Source organism: Delphinus delphis, chromosome 18, assembly GCF_949987515.2.
Source record: "Delphinus delphis chromosome 18, mDelDel1.2, whole genome shotgun sequence".
NCBI classification, from domain to species: Eukaryota; Metazoa; Chordata; class Mammalia; order Artiodactyla; family Delphinidae; genus Delphinus; species Delphinus delphis.
Genome location: NC_082700.1, coordinates 73,681,033 through 73,704,586, shown reverse-complemented (window position 1 = coordinate 73,704,586; position 23,554 = coordinate 73,681,033). Strand labels below are relative to the sequence as shown.

Here is a 23,554-nt window from a genome sequence, read left to right as displayed (position 1 = left end):
GGATATTGGATATAGTTCCCTGTACGATATGTAGGACCTTGTTGTTTTTCCATCCTATATATAATTGTTTGCATCTGCTAACCCTAAACTCCCAGTCCATCCCTCCCTCCCCCCTCCCCCTTGGCAACCACAAGTCTGATCTCTGTGAGTCTGGTTTTGTTTCATAGATAGGTTCATTTGTGTCATATTTTAGATTTCACATATAAATGCTATCATATGGTACTTGTCTTTCTCTTTCTGACTTATTTCACTTAGTGTGATAACCTCTGGGTCCATCCATTGTGCTGCAGTATTTCCATACGCTTCTGATTCATTTCCCTAAACTCATTGAATTGGACTTGGCAGGTTAAAGCGCATGCAAAACTTTAGGCTTTTGATATTTATTGCCAAAAACTCAGAAAGATTTAACGACATAGATTCTTGCCAGAGGTGTATTATACTTCTCAGTTCTCATTCCTTTGTGGACATACATATTATAATGAGTATTTCTCGATGTTATAAGCAAAATATTACACATCCTTATTGTTTCAAGTCACTAAATACTAGTATTTGAACTTTTTTATGTTAGTCTTTTTTCTTTTTTATGTCACCTCCTAATGTCTAATTCTTAATTTAATATATAATCTTTTTTCTTCCTTTCTTTTTTTTTTTTTTTTTTTATGGTATGCGGGCCTCTCACTGTTGTGGCCTCTCCCATTGTGGAGCACAGGCTCCGGACGCGCAGGCCCAGTGGCCATGGCTCACGGACCTAGCCGCTCCGTGGCATGTGGGATCTTCCCAGACCGGGGCACGAACCCGTGTCCCCTGCATCGGCAGGCGGACTCTCAACCACTGCGCCACCAAGGAAGCCCTTCCTTTCTTTTTTTCTCTCTCCCTTCCTTCCTTCCTTCCTTCTTTCCTTCCTTCCTTTTTCTTTCTTTCTTTCTTTCTTTCTTTCTTTCTTTCTTTCTTTCTTTCTTTCTTTCTGTCGTCACCTGTGCACATTTTCCTTTTCTTGCATCTTTGTTTTCTTGTAGGAAACAAGGGGCCCAAGGAGCCTGGCTTCTCAGAATATTCATTTGTGCCGTCTTGCCTCTGAGAGATACATACTTCAAAACCTCATTTTTGTTATTCTTCATATTTTCTCAGTTTCTCAGTCTAATCTTTTCTCATCTTAATATTTTCTCAATTTACTATATATGTATGTGTCTTTATATATTTAAAAAAATGTAATCAGCAGAAAACCAGTAGATATCAAAACTATTGAACAAATATATGCTTTTGTTATTATAAAAGAACAGATGTTCTATGTCGCTCAAATAAGAGTCATAAGTGAGTGTTAAATCCTATTATTTCCCCCACTCCAAAAAAGAATAATCATATCTCTTTTACTTTAAACTTCTTTGTCAGTTCACATCTGACAAATAAAGACAGTTAATCATTCTAGTTAATATTCTTTTTGTTAAGTTCAATGTCAACTCTAACACATTGAGACAGTTTTCTTGTTATAAATGGTTCTATAATATTGGCTTTTCCTTAGAGTTGGAGTACTACCAACTTAAGTTTTGGCATTATCTTTGAGTAAAAATATTTCGATGAAAATCACAACTACTTTTGTTCACATTTAATGTTTCAAAAACTGGTGATCAAATTAGGAAAATAATTTTCCCCTAACTCATTTTAAAAAAGCATATTTTTGAAGTCCGGGTCTATTTATGAGGTGATTTCATGCCTTGAAGCCATTAACGTGTGTCCATGTAGGCAGGACACAGACATTGGGATAGCTTTGTACGTATTCTGTGATTAGACAGAAAGTCTGTTTTTCTTTTTAGAAAGAAAAGCAGGAAATGTTGTTTGTACTCTAACTACATTCGTGGATGGATCAAAGCACTAGCAAAACTGTCTCTTCAATTACAAGTCATGGTTTGAGATTCTGCAGCCGCGGACTTATTTACGTAGTTTCCTGTTTTTAAGGATATTTCCTCTGCAGAGTCATAGTTACTAAAGATTTGCCAAATTAAAAAAAGACTGGGTAATCTACTGAAACATGACACTGATTTACAGTATGTGATCCTCACCATGTCACTTCACAGAGAAAAATAACACAAATAAATAGAAATAGAACATAATAGGTAATGTTCTTAACGAGGACCATACAGTTTTCTTCTTGGGTAGCAATGCTGAACTAGCTAGCGCTCAACATGCAGTCACGGAAACATCCATGAGAGATCCAGTTTTTCACGTCCTCCTGTAATGTAAATTCATAGGACACACTTAAACGCATTTCTCTGAATCCTTGAAATTCATCTCATGAAATCCCATAAACACTCTTCTCATCTATGAGAGGAACCCAAGTGGAAAAATGAAAGCACTTAGCAACCATGGCTGGTTCACAGGAATGGAAGAGGAGTCAAGATTCTTATTCCTTCCTCAGGTGACGTTTACTAGTTGCACTTGGTACAAGTCCCTGATACGTGGGAACTTATCAGAATAGAAAGAGGAACATGAGTCTTTCCGTCCCACCAGCGCCCCCTGCCTTGAGCCCTACAATGTTCTGATGGTTTGTACAGATGCTAACAGCTACACTCCTCTGGGAACTGATATGGTTTTCCTCCACGCCATCCTATAAAGTCTACATGAAGGCCACCCTAAAAGGCATCATCAGGAATGGGGTGGGAAATTAAATGATATATTTGGTCAGCAAATATTTTCTTTATCCATGAACTTTTTTTCTTTCCTATTTTCTTAGAATAAATTTTTCATAACTAAAAATATCACTGTAACCATTTTAGGAGAGATAACAATGAAAATGTGATATTTAACATCATGTGTTAGTTATGTTGAGACTGTATCCTCTCTGACTGCAGAAGACAGTCTCTGTTCTTTTAGTCCAATCCTAGAAAAATTTAGGACCCATCGCTGAGGAAGTTACCTGCTTAGCTTCTAGATACTTCGAATGCCTAATTTATCCCTCAATTTAGCTTATGGTCTTAAGAAATGAGTGAATTCTTTGTAGAACTTCTTTGCCATTTTAATGTGGGCCTTTGATTTTAATTTCATTGCGTATGATTTTCCATTTGTAAAACAATCTCTATTCTATCGAATGTGCACTTAGCTTTCTATTCTGAACGACCTTTACATAGGCAGGTACTTGTGTGGCCCGTCCTTGAGAGTCTGCGTCACTTTTCTTCCTGATATGTGTACTTATATTTTACTATTGGGTTATATCCATGTGCTAATATATTCAACGCATTAAGACAGTCTTTTACAACTCAGAGTATTACTTCATGATCCCTTGGTTCCTTCCCCTCATTAAACAAATACGTATTGTTCTCTGGGAGATAAGCAGAATGCTAGGTGTTTAGAGGAAGGATGGAGTAGTTAGATTTCAGTGTGATGTTAGACTGAAAATTCATCATGTGGACCTGATACATTTGCCACCACTCCTTTCAAAAAAAAAAAAAACTAATCTATTTCAAATGTATACCTTAATTACTTAAAATTTGCCCTTGCTTAAAAAAGATACTATAAAGATTTTAAATATAAGTCATTCTTTCTGCAGATGGTCATATGATTTGGAAATTTGTTTCTAGATTTCTGAGACTGACTCCTCGTTTTATATTGTTTTACCAGCCCAATGATAAAATAATCCTAGAAAATTATCAAAATCTCTACACGTCACTTATGTTATTTTTACCTTTAAAAAAGTGGATACAATTTGGATACTAGTGCTAATTTTATATTTTTTGTAAGTTATTTCTAAATAAATCCTAGGTTATATGCATGTGAAACCACTATTGCAGCAAATAAAAAATGAAGGACTATTAAAGGTGAAATGCTAATTTCAAAAACTATTTCTTGCAACTCTCAGGATTTACATGATGGCAAAAAATGGTCCTGGTGATGAGTAAACCATTGCATTTAAGTGCGGGTGTGACTTCTGGTTCAAGGTGGCAAGCTGAAGCGGGCTTTTATTTCCCACCTATCTCGAACTCTTTTGAAATTGAAGTAAAAACTACAAAGTGGGATACATTCATAGAAGCTATAGAACCTAGAAAATGGGACACAGGGAGAACAGAGACTGTTTTAAAAAATATACAGAGGACTTCCCTTGTGGCGCAGCGGTTAAGAATCCGCCTGCCAATGCAGGGGACATGGGTTTGAGCCCTGGTCCAGGAAGACCCCACATGCCGCGGAGCAGCTAAGCCCGTGTGCCACAACCACTGAGCCTGCGCTCTAGAGCCTGCGAGCCACAACTACTGAGCCCTCGCGCCACAACTACTGAAGCCCACGCGCCACAACTACTGAAGCCCGCACGCCTAGAGCCCGTGCTCCACAACAAGAGAAGCCACCACAATGAGAAGCCCCGCGAGGAAGAGTAGCCCCTGCTTGCCACAACTAGAGAAAGCCCGCGCAGCAACGAAGACCCAACACAGCCAAAAATAATTAAAAATTTTTTTTTAAATAAACAATGTACAGAAGAGAAAAGGCAAATGCAGGACTCTAGAATGCAACCAGAACTGTGAGAGCCTTCAGAGCAGGCTCTGAAAAAAGACCACAGCAGACGTGGGAACTGTTCTTCCAATAGGACCCTTTGATGATCATGGATTGTTTTGGGGACATAGAGAAAGCAGAACAAAAAGACCAGAAATCCTCTGATGGATTAAAGGCTCTGAGCAGACATCTGAGCCGACAGATCACCCCCATTCCTGTCTATGCAGTGTGGTGTCTGCCCACAAAATCCAGGGATCGACTTTCTAGACATTGAATGAGCTCCCTGGGTGGATGTGAGGAAGCCTTCTTAGTAATGACTTTTGGGGTGTTAGGAGGGGAGCTGCGATTCATCCACTTCATCTCCATTCACTCACCCTGAGGAGACTTCTGCCTCTTGGAGAGACTTGACAACTGAAGGTGACAAGAGAGTAAAACATGTGGAAGGGCCAGGACAACCCCATATGAGCTTTTTGGATAAAACAAAACAAAAAGAGTATGAAGGTGGAAGTGGGGAAAGGAATTGATTATCAAAGCAATGCGAGAAGGAATTTCTCCAGAGTGGAAGAAAACCATGGTCAGATTGAAAGGGACCAACAGAAGAAGCTATGAAGAAGCCACGTGTAGACATATCTTCTTGAAATTTTAGAAAACAATGAATATATGAACTATCCGAAGAGGTTTCACTGAGGGTAACAAACCCAAGCCTTCAGTGAAATGAGAAGGATATTAACATCTGTGTCATAGCCAAGATTTTAGCCCCTATGATCTTCTTTCTTGATATGCCCGTGAATATGGTACATCACATGGCTCAAAGGACTTTGCACGTGGAATTAAGACGACTAGTCAGCTGATCTTAAAATAGGGAGATTATCCTGGATTATCTAGGTCCACCCAATGTAATCACGGAATACAAAAGTATCAGCCAGAAAGATGAGGCAGAAGGAGAAATCACAGAAATGGAAGGTGTAGGAGGGACTCAACCCACTGTTGTTAGATTTCAAGATGGAGAAAAGGGCCGTGAGCCAGGGATGCAGGTGGTCTCTGGAGGCTGAGAGTCTCCAGTTGGCAGCCAGCAAGAAAGCAGGGAGCTCAGTGCTACAGCCACATGAAAGTGAATTCTGCCAGCCTCCTGACCCAGTTTGGATAATCAAGGCCAACACCTTGACTTCAGCCTGATAAAAAATTGTCACACACACAAAAAAATTGTCACAGACATCATCTTGGCTTAAAATGGCATCCGTGTATTACCTCACAGTTCTATAGGTTAGAGCCTGGGTTGGTTTTGACTCATGTCTCTACTTCATTTTGACACTAGCCAAAACCAGCCCAGGCTCTAACCTATACAACTGTGAGATAATACATGGATGCCATTTTAAGCCACTGTGATGTCTGTGACAGTTCTTTATAAATAGAAAGCGAATGCAGATTTCTGTACGTAGAAGTGGAGTGTTGCTGTAACAAATACCTAGAAATGTGCAGGTGGCTTTGGAACCAGGCAGTGGCCTAAGTTGGAAGACTTTTGAGGAGCATGATAGAAAAAGCCCAGATTGCCTTGAACAGGGTGTAGGAATATGGTCGTTAAAGCCTGCCGGTGAGGGCTCAGAAAGGAATGAGGAACATGTTCATGGAAATTGGAAACATCTTCAACAGTAACAGAAAGCTTAGCAGAATTGCGTCCTGCAGTTATCTGGAAAGCAGAGATACTAAGTCATGAAGTTGGCTCTATGGCTGAGATTTCCAAGCAAATGTTGAAGGTGTGACCTGGCTTTTTCTTGCTACTCATAATAAAATGCATAAGGAGAGAGAGACACTGAGAAAAGAATTATTCAACAATAGAACCCAGGATTTGATGATTTGGGACAATCTCAGTCTACCAAGATGGCAAAAGGTAAAACAAATTGCTGTCAGGAAAGTATACTCTAGAGAAAACCAAACGAAACTGCTGAGGGGATGGCTGTACAACCATTCTAAGACCTCACAAAGTTTGGAAGGTCAGAGTATTAAGTTATACAAAAGGCTTTTGGAGAGATTAAGGGTGGGACTCATGGATTCCCCTCAGCCCTTTGAGCAGTAGCCAAAAGTAGAGGAGGGATTATCTAGGGAGGATTTGTGGGGGCGCTTCTTGTCTAACGGGGTAAACCCTTGTGACATAGACAGGAGTCTCACAAAGTTATGGAGAAGTTTACATTAGCAAAAACACTGCCAGCTTGGACGGAAAGGGACAGAGACAGGATGAAGTGAAGGGAGGCTGTTGGACCCTCAAAAGTCTACTGGCGGAAACTTGCTAGTGAAACTACTCAGCTGCACACAGATGCAACTTTTTATAAGAAAGGAAAGATGAGTCAGAGGACGGAGATGTGAGCCCAGAGGGTGGAGCTGAGAGTCGCAGAGGATCATTCACAGGCCTGGAAACTTGATGGAGTTTGTGCAGCTAGATTTCAGAGTTGATTTGGGTTGGTGACCACCTTTTCCTTCCACCTTCTCCCTTTTTGAAGCAGAATGTCTGCAACGATTAGTCTCTCACCATCGTGTGTTGGGAGCAGATAACTTACTTTCTGCTTTTGCAGATGGAGAGGAATTTTATCCTGGGATGGAGTGTGCTTAGAGTCACATCAATACCTAATTCAGGTGATATAGATCATGAAATTTGAGGATTTTGAACTGATGAGACTTAGGGGAGATTTGTGCACTTTGAGTTGTATTGGGTTGAGACTTGGGACCTTGTGATAAGGTGAAGAGTCTTTGCATGTGGCATGGATGTGGGTCTTTGAGAGCCAGAGGGTGAAGTGTGTTAGACTGAATAATGGCTTCCCCCAAAAAAGATGCCCATGAACTAATTCCCAGAGCCTGTGAATGTGTTACGTGGCAAAAGGGACTTTGCAGCTATGATTAAGGTTGTGGTTGTGAGATATGGAGATTATCCTGGATCATCTAGGTGGGTCCCGTCTAATCCCACAGGCTGTGAAAAGCACAGAAGACAGAGTCAGTCATAAAGGCACCATGTGAGATTCAGGTAAGATGGGGCTGAAGGAGAGGTCATAGAGGTTAGAAGAATGAGAAAGACTCCATACTGTCACTGTTGGCTCTGAAGATGGAGGAGGATAAGCCCAGGGATGAGGATGGCCTCTAGAGGCTGTGAACAGTCCCATCCAACAGCAGGCAAGGACCTCAGTCCTAGAAGTGTGGAGAACCAAACTCTGCCAGCAACCTGCATGAGCCTAGAAGTGAATTCCCCCCTAGAGACCCTGAAAAGGACTTCAGCCCTGCCAGCATCTAGATCTTGGCCTTGCTAACACTGAGCAGAGAAACCAGCCAACCCTCCTAGACTGTGACCTACAGAAGTGTGAGTAAATAATCGGGTGGTGTTTCAAGCTACTAATGTGTAGTAATTTGCTACAACATCTACAGGAAACAAATATAGTCATAACTTTCTCCCACAGCACTGGACCCTAGGACGCAATGAGCAACGCCTCCAAAGTTATCAGAAGAAGAGATTGTGAGCCTGGGATCCTATACCCAGGCAAAATGTCTTTCAAATAGGAGAACGAAGTCTGTTTCAATTAAATGTTCTTGAAAATTTACCTTCTACATATCCCATGTGAAACATTACTTGTAGTTTTACTCTAGTAGAACAAAAGAGGATTACAAGAAAGAGGGTAATGTAGGCTCTCAATATTCGTGGTGGAGTAAAATAAATCATAAGATAATATCTGTGCATCGAAAATAACCTGTTCATATTAGAACACTGAAATTGTTATGATTATGAAATGGATTTAGTGACATAGGGATGAAGATATAATATTTTTCCTGATTATATGAAGCATGAAAGACAACTAGAATCTCAGAAAAAATGTGCAAGAGAAGCGTGAGTCAAATTTAAAGCTATCTAAAATTTTTATGAATTGATAAAATATCAAAAGTAATCGTCTATTTTGCCTGATATCTTAAATCCTTTGAATGATGTTACTGTAATGAAGTGGCATTGCATGAACTCTAAGAATGTTTTTTCCTTCACTTTCAATTTTCAAAATTAACATACAGAATGAAAGCATGGAAGAAGATGTAACCATAGTTTAGAACAAAAGCAATGGCCAAATATGAGATTAATGGGACAGGAGAGAACTATACAGACATGAATCTACTCAGCTTTGTCAGTTGAAAATAGATATGATCTAAAACCACTGGATTAAGAAACAGACATAGGCACACACAGTACAGAATTATGAAGGTACTCACTCCCAACATAAAAACAAACAAAAGGCAAAACAACACCCAACAGAAGTCATAGTGGATCCTGCACGCCTACCCTCCGCACCCTGCCAATGACCTCACCTTAACTTGATTAAGTCTCTGAAAACCTTATTTCCAAATAAGGTCACCTTTTGAGGTACTAGGATTTAGGTCTTTCAGATATATTTGGAGGACAAATCTGTTCAACTTTTAACACAGAGAAAATGAAATATGGAACCTAATAAAATATACTTCACATAAAAGAAGGAAGACAGAGTTTGAGAGACAGAATGATAGCATATATTTAAGGAAAGTTACTACAAGGGTAATTTTAGGCAGCATCTGTTCCCAATAAAATTCAAGGACATATAGACCCTTTAAAACAAGGGGAGAAACGTGGAAAGGAAATTTGGCTGGGAAGCAGGCAAACATAACAATTAATTTAGATTAATATATATAATACGTATACGTATATATATATATTGCAGGGCAACAGAAAACAATTGCAAATATGTTGTACACTTATAGTATCAACCATATAGAGATTGAAGTAAGCAAAGTGGAGGATAAGCTTGAAGAAAACAGAGGCAAAGTCCAAGGTGGAGACCAAGACTATAAAAATGATGGGAGGGAATGTGATAAATTGAAAGCACACAATACACGGTGAAAATAAAGAAATAACAACCAAACGAAGACTGGGAAATATCTTTCCTGAGCTTAGAGACACTCCTACTGGCAGATTAAAGTGGTTCTTCCCATTCTGGCAAAATTAAGGAAATTAGATCAAATTCCAAACATTCTTGAATTTTGAGAATGGAGGAAATAGCCTACAAGCTCCAAGGTGGAAAATATCATATTTGAGCAGAAAGAAAAACACTGACTTCACGTTGTTCTTTCAGAGAGTGAACCTACGTGCACGGCTATGTTTGTTCTGTGGGAATCTCTCTCTGGTGTGTCTGATGAGACCAGCATAAACCAGTCCAATGTCAAGTCGATCTGCATCCCCAGGAGCATGTCACTGGAACCCAGCAATTCCAGTCAGTCCCCTATGACACTGAATTAAGAGAACAAAACAATGAAGTCCTATCTCCATGAAAAAGCCCAAAGATAAATGAGGGAGAGCTGTGCAGCAGGAAACAGATGATTCCAGTGCTATAGGGAGCACCCCTACTTCTGATGGCCATGCTGTTTCTTAATTTAGTTCTTCATGTTCCCTTGTGTGCTCTCAGTCTTGTATCTCATAGAATAGGCTTGAAGTTTTCACATATTCCTCCCCTTAGCTGCTCTAGGTTTTTGTTTCGTTTTGTTGCCTAAATTAGCTCCAGTGAGTTTCTATTAATTGCAACCAAATAATCCGTGAATAAGCTACATATAAAACGATATGCAAATGTTATTCATCATTACTGGGAGGGAAGATATAAAAATGTTAGTAATTTGACAATAAATAAGTTTCAAACATCTGATTATATAGCCCCCCCCAAATGATGAGGGATTAGAAGTTGGAGGAAGGAAAATTTAGATAAACTTCCTCATCAACGACCCTAATAATTAGACAAATTTGCCCAAGTGTGTGTGATTTTTTAAAAGTGTAATTCTAGGAGAATGAATAACTGCACATATTTAACAAATTATGAAAAGATATGCACTTAAGTTCACACAGCAAATGATAGACAACAGAGGGAATGGTAAAGACACATTTTTAGATGTTTGGAAATGTTATTATATGAGGATGAAGACAAGACCAAGCACTACAGATCCGACAGTAAGGGGAACTGGATGGAACGCTCCTTTCCAATCATTGTGAAACTCTTAGATGTAGAACACAGTGCAGAGAAAAATATAAAAAGATCAAGAAAAATTAAAATAATGGACAATGATATATCAAAGATGCTAAAATGAATGGAGATAACGTTAAATCACTTTCTTTGTTCATCTATAGGAAGCAACTCACCCTTTCAAGTCTGATCATGAGACGGCTGCAATTCAGTCATATCTTCAGGCTCCACTTCTAATTCCAGTTCTCTTGCTCTTTCTACCACCTCTGTAGTTACATCCTGCACTGAAGTCTTGAACCCCTGAAAGTCATCCATGAGAGTTGGAATCAACTTCTTCCAAACTCCTGTTAATGTTGATACTTTGACTTCTTCCCGTGAATCAGCAATGTTCTTACTAGTGTCTCTAGTGGTGAATCCTTTCCAGAAGGTTTTCAATTGACTTTGCCCAGATCCCTCAGAGGAATCACTATCTAAGGCATCTACAGCCTTACAACATGACTTTTTTAAATTATTACTTAAAAGTAATAACTTGAAAGTCAAAATTACTCCTTGATCCATGGGCTACAGAACGGATGTCATGTTAGCAGACATGGAAATGGCATTAATCTCATTGTCCATTTCCATCGGAGCTCTTGGGTGACCAGATGCCTTGTCAATGAGCAGTAACATTTTGAAAGGAATCTTTTTCTGAGCAGTAGGTTGCAGTAGTGGGCTTAAAATATTCAGTAAACAGATGTACTGTCACCCAGGCTTTGTTGTTCCGTTAATAGCATGAGCAAAGTCGATTTAGCGTAATTCTTAAGGATTTTAGAAATGGGAAATGAGCACTGGCTTCAATTCAAAGTCACCAGCTGCTTTAGCGCCTAATAAGAGAGTCAGCCTGTCCTTTGAGGCTTAAAGGCATTGACGTCTGTCTAGCTATGAAAGTCTAAATGGCATCTTCCTCCAGTATAAGGCTGTTTTATCTACATTGAAGATCTGTTTAGCGTAACTACCTTCATTAATTCTCTCAGCTAGATCTTCTGGATACCGTGTTGCAGCCTCTACAGCAGTACCTGCTGCTTCACCTTGCACTTCTATGTTATGGTGATGGCTCCCCTCCTTAAACCGCATCAACCAACCTCTGCTGGCTTCCCAGTTTTCTTCTACAGCTTCCTCCCCTCTCTCAGCCTTCACAGGATTGAAGAGAGATGGGGCCTTGCTCTGGGTTAGGCTTTGCCTAATGTTGTGGGAATGTTGTGGCTGGTTTGATCTTCTATCCAGACCACTCAGACTTTCTCTGTATCAGCACTAAGGCTGTCTCACTTTCTCATTATTCCTGTGTTCACTGGCGTAGACATTTAACTTCCTTCGAGAAGTTTTCCTTTGCATTCACAATCTGACTGTCTTGCACAAAAGGTCTAGGTTTCAGCCTATCCCCGTTTTCAACATGCCTCCTCACCAAGCTTCATCGTTTCTAGCTTTTGATATAAAGTGAGAGACATGTGACCCTTCCTTTCACTTGAACACTTAGAGGCCATTGTAGGGTTATTAATTGGGCTGATTTCAATATTGTTTTGTCTCAGGGAATAGGGAGGCCTGAGGGAGACGGGGAGAGACGGGGAATGGCCAGTCGGTGGAGCAAACACACCACATTTATTGATTAAGTTTGCCATCTTACGTGGATGCAGTTTGCGGCACCCCCAAAACAATTTTGGTAGTAACGTCAAAGATCACCGATCACAGATCATCATAACAAATATAATAAAGTGAAGAAGTTTGAAATACCGCAAGAATTACCAGTATGTGACACAGAGACACAAAGTGAGCAAATGAAAGAAAAAAGTGGCACCTTAGACTGGCTGGATAGAGTCACCACAAACTTTCAATTTGTAAAAAACACAATATCTGTGAATCTCAATAAAGTGAAGTGCAGTAAAATGAGGTCTGACTGTATATGTGTGTCCGTGTTAAGAAAAAGTTGAGGAAACAAATTCCAACAGTTTCTTCTTGTTTCTTTTTTCATCCTAATGAAATCAGGTTTGGGGTAATTTTCCCCCTTCTTTTTACTTTACTGTTTTCTAAACTTTTGCATTTGGAAAGATATTATAAAGCATATTACTAGTTCAAATATTTGAAAAATTAGTCTCATATTCCTGGATTTAAAGATGGCAAAATGTAAATTACTGAGATAACGAAGGGTTATATTTAAATAATGTGTTTATTTTAAGGATTTCCTTAGAATGTCTTTCCTGTACTTAGATGTTATTTATACTGACTATACTAGAATAATTGTTTTGAGCTGTAAAAAATAAGGCTTTTCTGTGAGTGGCTTAGACTAATTGAAAACAGAAAAAGAATTTGAATTAGATGTTCCTTAAAGCCCTTCCTAATAATAAATTCTGACTCTACTATTTATCCCAACTTCTAAGAGGAATAATTAATATTACGTGACATTTTACTACCTGCCAGGCACTGTTCTAGACCGTTTATGTGTATTATTTAATACTCAGAAATAATTCATGAGGGTGGTACTATAAGATAGAATAATTGCTACTACTATTATTTTCAATGTCAAATAGGTAATGATTCATTAGAGACTGCAGATAGAACATTTTGTAGCAAACTGTAGAACAACATTTCATTAACTGAAAAAATTACTCTTTTCCTTTCCTAATCCCAAATCTCTTATATATTTGTGCAATGAGATTGTCTGAGAACTTTTTTCATTTGGTAATATGTCCTTACAGTTTCTTTGAAGGATGAGGAAGTGTTGGCTGCTATAGGTAGGCTCTCCTAGGAAGCATCTGTATCCAGACGGTTTACTAGAGAGAACTCAGAACTGTACCCGTGAGGGAGTTAGGGAACAAGGATTCAGCAGAGGGAAAAAAAATCCGAGGCTGGCTTGGCCCTTTGCAGATGCCCTGTGTCCTCAGTTTCTGGGGAGACACTGAGGCAGAATCCAGCCACAGGCAGCATTCCTGGCTGGAGGAGTGAGTCAGAGATCAGGACAAAGCAGACCGATGTAGAGAAAAGTGCAGTAAAGTTTCCTAGGCAGACCCAAGAGAAGAGAAATCGTTATTAGGCATAAATCCAAAAGGACAGAAGAATGGATAAGGAGAGAACAACCAAACCCTCTTAGAAACTAGAAAGAAAATTGGTGCATGTGAAAGGATTTGCTGACACCTAGAAAAGTGAATGCTAGAGCAGCGGAGAAGAAGCAAAGAGTCAACCAGATTTCCATCCAAGACTCCCTCCAGACACAGGAATTGACAGCATGAAATGCTTTGGAGGAGGTGACGACATAAGGGAGAGCAGGTGGAAGTCTGTATATGAGGCAGTCAGATCTCCATAACCCATGCCTCCCTCTCCAGAGAAAAGTGCTGGCATATTTCTTTGTGGGAGGGGAACTGTTTTTTGGAGATGGCTGGAGAAAGTTGTTGGACCGGGTGACAGACGTGAGGAGGGCTTCCCACGTAAAAAGTAAGAGACAAACAAAGGAGAAAAAAGCGATCTGGAGAAAACAGAATGCATGCAGGGAGGAAATAAAACACGACAAATAAAAGTGCTGTAAAAATCTCAGAGTGATAAAAGAATATATTGCAACTGTGAAATGAGAACAGTCACTTCAAAAAAGAAATTCAGAGTATATAAAAGAGCTCTTGGAAATTAAAATGTGATTTTTTTAAAAAAAGAAAAACTCAGTAAAATTATTTCATGGTAAAGCTCACCAAATCCTCCAGAAAGCAGAGCCAGGGATGAAGTGATGAACAAGGGAGATGATAAGAATATTAAAGGACAGGTCCCAGAGGTTCAACAACTAAATATGGGAGTATGGCTCAAATAAAGCTGAAGGATAAGAATTTCTAAGCCAGAATTCCATACTCAGGCAAACAATTAAACGTGAGGTAAACATTTTTAGGCATACAGCTTCTCAGAAATTTACTCCCAAGAGTTTGTCCTTATGAAAATACTAGATACCCAGTCTACCAAAATAAGTAAAGAGGTGTAAGGAACAGGAGATAGGAAATCCACGGGAAAGAGGCAGCCAGCGTCCCTAAGAGGAAGGTTCATTGGAGTTTTCAGGCTGGAATCTATGCACTAGGCATAAAAGCCACCAGTCCAGATGGTAAAAGACTACAGGAGATAGTTCTTCAGGAAAACACAACTGACAGGAAAGAGCTGGCAAAGTACTGGGTGCTGAACTAGTAACTATGTAGAAAACTCTAAGAATTAGTAAGTATTAGTTCTAGGAAAAACAAAGTGGAATTGGAATGGAAAATGAAAGTTTACTGCACGTCTGAGTTGAGAATTGTTTTTACAGCATTCCAATAAAGGAACACCAAGTATTAAACTTATTACCATAGAGGAAGGGGGTCACCTATGGGCTGGAGAAGGTGCAGAATGAATGTTTTATCCTCACATGTCCTGGGGCGGGGTTGGGGGCGGGGAGGAATCTACTAGTGATAGTGATAAAAAAATGAAAAATCACGAAAAGTATAAAACAGGTCATTTCCAGAAATGGAGCCAATACAGAAACAAATTAAAAAGTGCAGTATTTGCCTCTGAGAAGGAAGAATTTGGGATGGAGGAGGTGGAGGAATTTTTTCTTATAAAATATCTTGTAGAATGATTTGATTACTAATATGCATGTGTAATTCTGAATAAAGATTCTTATTAAAAAGATGGACAGGGCTTCCCTGGTGGCGCAGTGGTTGAGAGTCCGCCTGCCGATGCAGGGGACACGGGTTCGTGCCCCGGACCGGGGGGATCCCACGTGCCGCGGAGCGGCTGGGCCCGTGAGCCATGGCCGCTGAGCCTGCACGTCCGGAGCCTGTGCTCCGCAACGGGAGAGGCCACAGCAGTGAGAGGCCCGTGTACCGCAAAAAAAAAAAAAAAAAAAAAAGATGGACAGTGTAAAAAGAAAGAGTATTATTGTTTTTAGTCCAAAAGAAGAGTACATTGATTGACCTGACAAATTGCCTTATTTTTTCTGAGATGACTTTAGGTCTAAATCAGTCGCCTGGCTTCTGAGCAACTTCGGAAGAGCTTCTTATCTGGACGACATTGTTAAAGATATTCCGACTGTTACCATTCTAAAATGTTGACCTAAATGACCTTTAGATTTCTATTGTTATAATCTTACCTATAAACTCTCTTCTTTGTAGAATATAATTTTGGAAGACGTATACTTCAATAAATGATTAGTCTACCCGTGAGGTATCTTATTTGAAAAAAGAATAAAATACATAAAATAAAAATGTCGGAGCTGCAGACCTCATTAATTCAGTTTTTTTTCCATATTCTACCTAGGCGAAGGTGAAGTTTACCTTTGAATGCCTAAGAAGAAATGAATATTGTAAGCATCATTATAAGGATATCTTGGTCATTTTTTTAAAGAAACTGAAGATTGCAGTGTATATTATTTAATAGACTATTGAATAAATATATATTGAGCTTATTCATGTAACAAATCTCGTTAAGTACCTATTTTATTCAGGCATTCTGCAACATATTGGGAACACGAGGCTGATACTATATAGTTCTTGCTCTTATGGTGACACATAAGTAAGGAAATTGACATGAAAATGAGCAATTGTGATTAAAAGAAAAAATAATAATTGCTCTATTGAAGAGTTACACAAAATGTACTAGGAGCCCAGGACTATGAATATAGGCTTCACAAAGGGAATTCCATGTAAGCTGAACCTGAAGGAGAAATGAGAGTTAGTTCTATGAATTGATGGAGAAAATTCCAGAAAGAAAGCTTGAGCCGTGGTCCATATGTGGGTGGAAGTGTCACGTGTTCTGAGATCAACCAAGAGTTGAGGATGTCTGGAGCACTGAGCAGTGAGTCTGGAGAGAGAGGAAAGGAGTCTAGATTTCATGAGTAACGTCGAGCCAATGAGGCGCTATTAACAGTGATTATAATTCACAGTAGTCAAATTTTTCAAGTTACTTCTCTGTGCCAGGCACTGAGCCAAGCACTTTACATACGACATCGTATTTAATCCTAACAATTACTCTATCGTCATTTTCAAGTTTTTCAAGCTTGAGAGTAACAGAGTAAAATTTGTGTGGAAACTTCATGCTAAATCTCATGAAAAAATGTTTCAGTCAAGTTAAAAAAAAAAGGATACAAAATGGCTTAAAGCGACCACGTAAAAATTTTATAATCTAGCAAGAAACGAGATTGGAAGGTTTAGATAGCCAGTTGTTTTATTCTTTTTCATCACTTCGAAAGTCTCCACTTATCAATTTAAAAATAAGAACAATGTGGGTTTTTAGAGGAAGAAGGGAAAAGAGAAGGGAGAAAGAGGAGAGATTCTGGGGTGAGGGAAGGGAAAAAAGGAAGAGAGAATAAGAGAGAGCGAGAGAGTGAGCTAGACCCACAATCACTAAAAAGTGATGCTGGAGGATGGGAAAGGGAGAAGGATGAGGCAGAGACTCCTCCCCCAGTGGTCCAGAAAATAAAAATAAAAAAATAAAAAGACAATACAGGCTTCGATGTAGGCAGTCATCAATAGAATAGCAAGTGGAAGAATAAGAGAAGTATATACAAATGGAAATGGTCATGCTTTGGGTGTGTAGATGTTAAGCCCATTCAGCCATAAAGGGAGATCTGAGCCTTGGTGAGGTTCCTGAGAGGACGTGATTAGTAACATGGTTCCTGTAGCTCTGGTATTATGATTGGTTGGTGGTTTCATAAATAAAATATGCTAACTCATAACTAGTGGGTGTCACTTTACACATCGCACTAGTTAATCACATTCCTGTTAAAGAGAAAATGGTGGTTGAATGTTCCTGGTCACCAAGTTGATCCAGAACCTTAGGTTCTGGTTTTGACCTAGTGAAGCCTTTTATCCTGTAGTCTTCACAACCCAGAACTTTCATGGATGACCACCAAGAGTACAGTAAGAGCAGTGAGGAACCTAAAAGTACTGGCTTGAGAGCACGGTTGACCATTGACCCAGACTGTACGGACTTGACTCTCCTTTACAAAACGTTCCATTGCCGTAAGAGGTCGTGGATCAGATGTTAAAGTACACGCTGCCGTCGGCTCTGAGCGCCTTCCTACCCATCCTCCTCTCGCCTGTTAACCTTGCCCTTTCTTCACCCCCCAGGGCTCTACGAAACCTTTCTAACCAATGATGAACCAGAATGCTGTGACGTCAGGAGAGAGGCAAAATCCAACACCCCCTCCAAGGGGACGGTGGACAGAGGCGGCTCCTGTCCCAGGACGTCGCTGCCAGCTTCAGCAGCGCCCAGGCTGGGCCCCGGCAGACTCAGACTGTGTGTCCTCATGCTGATGCTCCTTCACACAGTTCTCACGGCCTCGGCGGCGCAGAACGCCACGGCGCTGGGCGTCGGGGGCGTCCACGCACTTGACGAGCGCTCGGCCAGCAAGGAGTAGGGATGCTGGACCCTGGAGCGTGCCTGCCGCCCTGGCCACCGGCGTCACGGCCTGGGTGCTCCGACCGCGCATCACTTTGTGCAGGGCCTGGAGGGCAAAACTGGAATAGAGGGGCCTGAATCCAAACAAGGACACACACACACAGCTTTTTATGGACTAAAAGGCTGGAAAGTGACTTCAGTTTCTCACACCATTTTATACACTGTGTTTTAATGTTTGGAGGTTTTCTTTGCTTTCCTTTTGATTTGGGTTTATCTGTTTGTTTTGTTTTTGCACTTGTTAATACAGGATTTATTTGGGGGGATGGTTTCTCAGAGGTAAACTAAGTCTTTTCACTGTCGCTCTCTCTATATATTTCTAGTCATTGTGTGTGCTCCTCAGATAGTTCTGTCTCATGTCCTGTCAGTTTCTATTAGCGGAATGACGGCTATGACCTCGCGGTATAGCAAACAACAACACACACACAAAAAAAAAATCATAAAAAAATAAAAAAGACAAAAAAAAGAAAACAACAAAAAAATAAAAATAAAAAAACTCCCTGACTCTCCCTCCTGCCTCTGGAACCCACACCCCTCCCGGCCTGCCCGCCCCGGGCCTTCCCCGCCCACAGCAGATGACATCCGCTTGCTTCTGTCCTTGTCGCAGCTGCCGTGAGTGGGCGCAGTGCACGCTCCGCTGGGCCCCTGAGCCGCTGCTGCACAAACCTGCAACGGAGCAGAACCAGGGGGGCCCTTTCTAGCTGAACAAACAAGTGCTCTCCATAACAGGTGGGGTCAGACAGTTAGCACATCTTTACGTTGAAAATAAAACAAAAGCAAAGAAAACTACCGTGAACTCGGTTGGTCCAGCTCCCCCTTCCAAGGGCCCAGGCCTTCCTCACTGGTCGGGTGGCTGGAAGCAGCCGCCCAGAATGGGGGTGTGAGGAGGTAGGGAGTCCTGCCCTGAAGCCGCAGGTGGCTGGGCTTTCGCTGGGATTTCAGTTCTGTTGCAGGACTACACGAGCACCTTTTGGCCATTGTTACAGGAATAGGATTCTGAGGACCCAAATCTGGACTTCTTTTTCCTCCTTTACCATTGTGGAGGGCTAGCAGACGTGCTCAGACACCTGCAGCATACAGAATCTAGACCATTTCACCCCAGTATTTCTCCCACATACAGTTTTTAATTACTCCAGGTATAAAGTGTATGCAATTCTGCATTATCAAAAAGAACTTTTCAAACACTAGGTTAGCCATTTTCATTCAAGTACAGAAACGTTACCACTCTCACATGCTCTAGATAGTTGAAGACAAGAGGAGAAATCGGATCGCTCTGTTTGTATTTTTTCTTTTTGTGGGAACATTTTACCTGCTGAGTGTCTATGAATTTGCTTTCTAAAAAAAAAAAAAAAAAAAAAAAAAAAGGCTTTTATGAGTTTACAGTAGAATCAGTGGAAGGAAGAGTTAATAAGGGCTGTTTTTAAAACAAACAATCAAAACAAATAATTTTAAAAGAACCACTTCACATTCTTTGCTATTCTCTAACTACACTCGGGAACTGCATTTCAGGGATGATTGCTGTATAGCTGGCAGATGAAGGAAAACCATGGAAAAGGTCCTCTTAGCGAACAAAATTTAGTTCTTAACTTTCTGGCTATGAAATTCCCCCAGGCATTTGTTTTTGTTGAAACAAAACTTTAATCTCTGCATCATACCTAACTCTGCGACACGCGTTACAGTTATGCATATTTTGTTTTGAATAAAAAAATAAAAAAACTGTTTTGTTCCAGTCTGTTAAGAATATTCAAAATAATAAAGGTATTGCTTAGTAAAATTGCTAGAATTGTTTAGCAGTACATGCACAAATATTTTACTAGATTCTTTGTTTTAATAGTGTTTTGTTGAGACTGAAAATCCTAAAATGGTCTGCGCAAATACAAAAAAAAAAAAAAAAAAACACCAAAAATGCAAAATTCTCCAGTTTTTGTTCCTTTTTTGAAATTTGTTTTCTATTCAAATGCAAACACACATTCACACGTGCACACACACAGGCACAGCATTTATAATTGATGGAAATAATGGTACTATTTCTGGCGCCTATTAACTGCATTGAATTTTGCGAGACTTATAGAAGTGAGTTTTGGTAAAGCCTAATGAGTGGGGGATTCCAGATTTCAGTGGAGTTGGGGGTGGGATGAGAAGGGTTACGGAGCAATGACTGGAGGGGGAGGGGGGGTGATGACTCATGGGGAAGAACGTATCAGATGAGCTCTTTTTCCACTGACCACCTCTTAACGACTTTAAGGTATATGACCACAACAAAGTTTGTCGTGACCTTCATCTACCTCTGCCCGGCAAACACCATCCCACTATCTGTTTCTTCAGTGTTCCTTGTGCTTCTGTTCATGCCAGAGGCATTTCCATTCTTTCAGGAAAACAACACAACAGAAGATGCAAGTTGCACCCACTCTTACTGGGATGACAAGAAGTTACTATTTCTAGACACAGGGCAAAGTGATGACAGATAGCATCCCTTAACAATGGGGTTTCATTTTCTATTAATATTTTTTTGCAACTGATTAAGATTCTTTTCCGGAATAAGGGGACTGGATGTTTCCATCTGTGCATGTTTTAGCTTTAGTTTGGGGAGAATGGTGGCCAAAAAAGGTAAACCCAAACCACCACTACTTTACATGGGAGGTAAGCCCTCCAAAAGACAAGTTCAAGAACTGGGAAAAACCATGCAGTATTGTAAATACGAAATTCTCGCTTAGGTGAGGAAGAGATGGTGGGGTGGGAAGGGAAATGGCAAGTCAGCCGGAGTTGGAATCAACTGTAATTCTGGTCAGATTTTTTTCTTACCACATTTACTCTGACGTGAGAAGGGTCTCCGTGCCTAGTATTTATGATGGTAAATGTGTAACCATTTGCCTATGACATTTCCACGGACACAGTGAACTAAAGCAGCTATTCCTGCGATTGGCTAAAGAATCCAAAGAGGCAATGACTCCTTCACGAAGACAAGAAACAACCACTGATGACTTGTGGTGCAGCCAGTTGGTGACCCACATCTCACTACATCCATGGATCCTTTGCAGTGGTTTCCCTACTTGAGAACATGCTTGACGTTCTACACAGAAAATATTCCCACCTTGCACCTTTGTAATCATCGTCTTATTCTGTTTTCCTCGTGGTGGATATCCACTGCATACTAGCTAATGAATTATGATATTAAAACAATTATTTCTGAAAACAAGCTGAAAATCAAGAAAATAATATTCTTCACAAATGTATGAAACAGACTTCTCCATATTTATTGTTGTCTTTTTTTTCTGCAATAGAGAAATCCCCGTTTGAAGAATATGTTGATACTGCAAAACCAAATGTCAACTAACGTAAGTGGAGTTATATATTACTCCTTATTGCATTGATGTTTGGTGGTACATTATATGGACTTCTCCTTCATTAAAAAGATAGTATTGTTCCCCTCACCCACAAATAGTAAGCAAAAGTTGTTCTTTTAAGTGACACCATGATAAAAAAAAAAAGCAATTTAATTCCTTACCGATGAATTGGTACTGTTAATTACTAGGACCTGTAGTCATTAAAATAAAAGAAGGTAGGAACACAGCAAGGAAAAAAGCAGACAAGAAGGAAGGAAGGAAGGAAGGAAGGGAGGGAGGGAGGGAGGAGGGAAGGAAAACAAAAATGGATTTTTGCATGAATGAATAAAAACCTCACTTTTACCAGGAAAAAAATAAATAAATGAAAGATGTAGTTGGGTGTCAGGTCCATATGCCAAATACCTGAATTGGGAGATGACATTTGGTATCTGGACAACATTAAAATATTGATCAGTCCCAGGCATTGTTTTAGTTCTCTCTTAGTAACAGCCAAATTTACAGTGTTATTGCAACTGGAAGCATACGATCTGCAAAGAAATGAAAACTGCATCTTATTTTCACTATAACTGCAGACGGGTATTTGACTATATATGCATCCATATAGGGAGAAAGGGTTATATATCTCTGGCATATTTTTATAGTGAGATATATATACATAGAGAGAGAACAAGAGGGTACCTCTGGTTCCTTAAGCAAAAACACTGCAGTAAATTTAAATTTATTCTGTATGAATATATGTCTATGCTGAGTTGATATCTGTTTTGTCTTAAATTAGTACTACAATTTCCATGCAATGAAATCACAGTGAAAAAAACTAGGAAGGCTGAGAAGTTATTGATTAAGTCTAAGTAAATTAAGTCTCAGTAAATTAATGGATTAAGCAGGGCTCCTGATTAACCTTCTTATTTCACTAATTCTTATCTCTCTTCCCCTTCCATCCACCTCTCACCCACCTGATAGATATGTGAGTGTCTTGGCATGTGTCTTACGCACTCCGTATTTCCAGCTATAACAGCTTCAAACACTTTCACCCTTAAAACTTTAGTTGGAAGTCAGACTCTGGACATTGATCTGTGGATATAGGCTGTTGACCTACAGATATAGAAACAGTGACTGTCTCTCCTTAAACCCCCAGCTCATTGCAACACTGGCTGCTGCAAGATTCCAGTTGTCTGAGTGCTGGCTAACGAGGAAGCCACTGGCTTTGAAAAGCAAATTTCAACTTATGTCCATTTCCCATTGGCCATTTCACTGCAAAATAGATGACATGCTAAGACGGGAAAATCAAAGCAAAAGTTATAATTCTGTATGGACATTAGATAAACTCTGAATTGGGGAGTTCCCTGGTGGTCTAGTTGTTAGGATTTGGAGGTTTCACTGCCGTGGCCCGGGTCCAATCCAGCAAGCATGTGGCTGGCCGGGGCAGGGGCAGAGGGGACGACTTGATTGTTCTTTTACTTTTTCTCTTTACCTTTTCTTCCTTTTCCCCCATGTGACTATAATTTCCATATCATAATAAGTACCTTAATGTTTGCACTGAAACAATATTTCCATTTTTGTTGATGATGTGTGATATATTAAAAATAGGGACAACTATATAAACTCATATGTTATTTTAAAATTCTTATTCTAAATTCACTCAAGTACAATTTTTGAGTAAATAAAAATATAGAGCCAAAGTAGTAATACCACCCAATTCTGAGAGACTAAGAATGATGTGAAAAATGCAGGTATGTGTTCAGTCTGTTTGTGTTCCTAGGTCTGAAGTGGGTCTCTTGTAGGCAGCATATATATGGATTTTGTTTTTGTATCATTCAGCCAGTCTATGTCTTTTGGTGGGAGCATTTCATCCATTTACTTTTAAGGTAGTTATCGATATGTATGTTCCTATTACCATTTTCTTCGTTGTTTTGTGTTTGTTATTGTAGGTCTTTTCCTTCTTTTGTGTTTCCTGCCTAGAGAAATTCCTTTAGCATTTGTTGTAAAGTTGGTTTGGTGGTGCTGAATTCTCTTAGCTTTTGCTTGTCTGTAAAGGTTTTAATTTCTCTGTCAAATCTGAATGAGATCCTTGCTGGGTAGAGTAATCTTGGTTGTAGGTTTTTCCCTTTCATCACTTTAAATATGTCTTGCCGCTCCCTTCTGGCTTGCAGAGTTTCTGCTGAAAGATCAGCTGTTAATCTTATGGAGATTCCCTTGTGTGTTATTTGTTGTTTTTCCCTTGCTGCTTTTAATATTTTTTCTTCGTATTTAATTTTTGATCGTTTGATTAATATATGTCTTGGCATGTTTCTCCTTGGATTT

The 23,554-nt window shown here is 39.8% G+C and overlaps 1 protein-coding gene across 1 annotated transcript in view; it reads left to right on the top strand.

Annotated features, from left to right (window-relative positions):
- NALF1 (NALCN channel auxiliary factor 1) overlaps positions 1-18,341 on the top strand; it is a 573,725-nt gene extending 555,384 nt beyond the window's left edge. The window contains exon 3 of the mRNA XM_059995503.1: positions 17,582-18,341. Coding sequence (XP_059851486.1) covers positions 17,582-17,871 — 290 coding nt within the window. The 3' untranslated portion in view covers positions 17,872-18,341. The remainder of the gene's footprint in view (positions 1-17,581) is intronic.
- Positions 18,342-23,554: the final 5,213 nt, after the last annotated feature.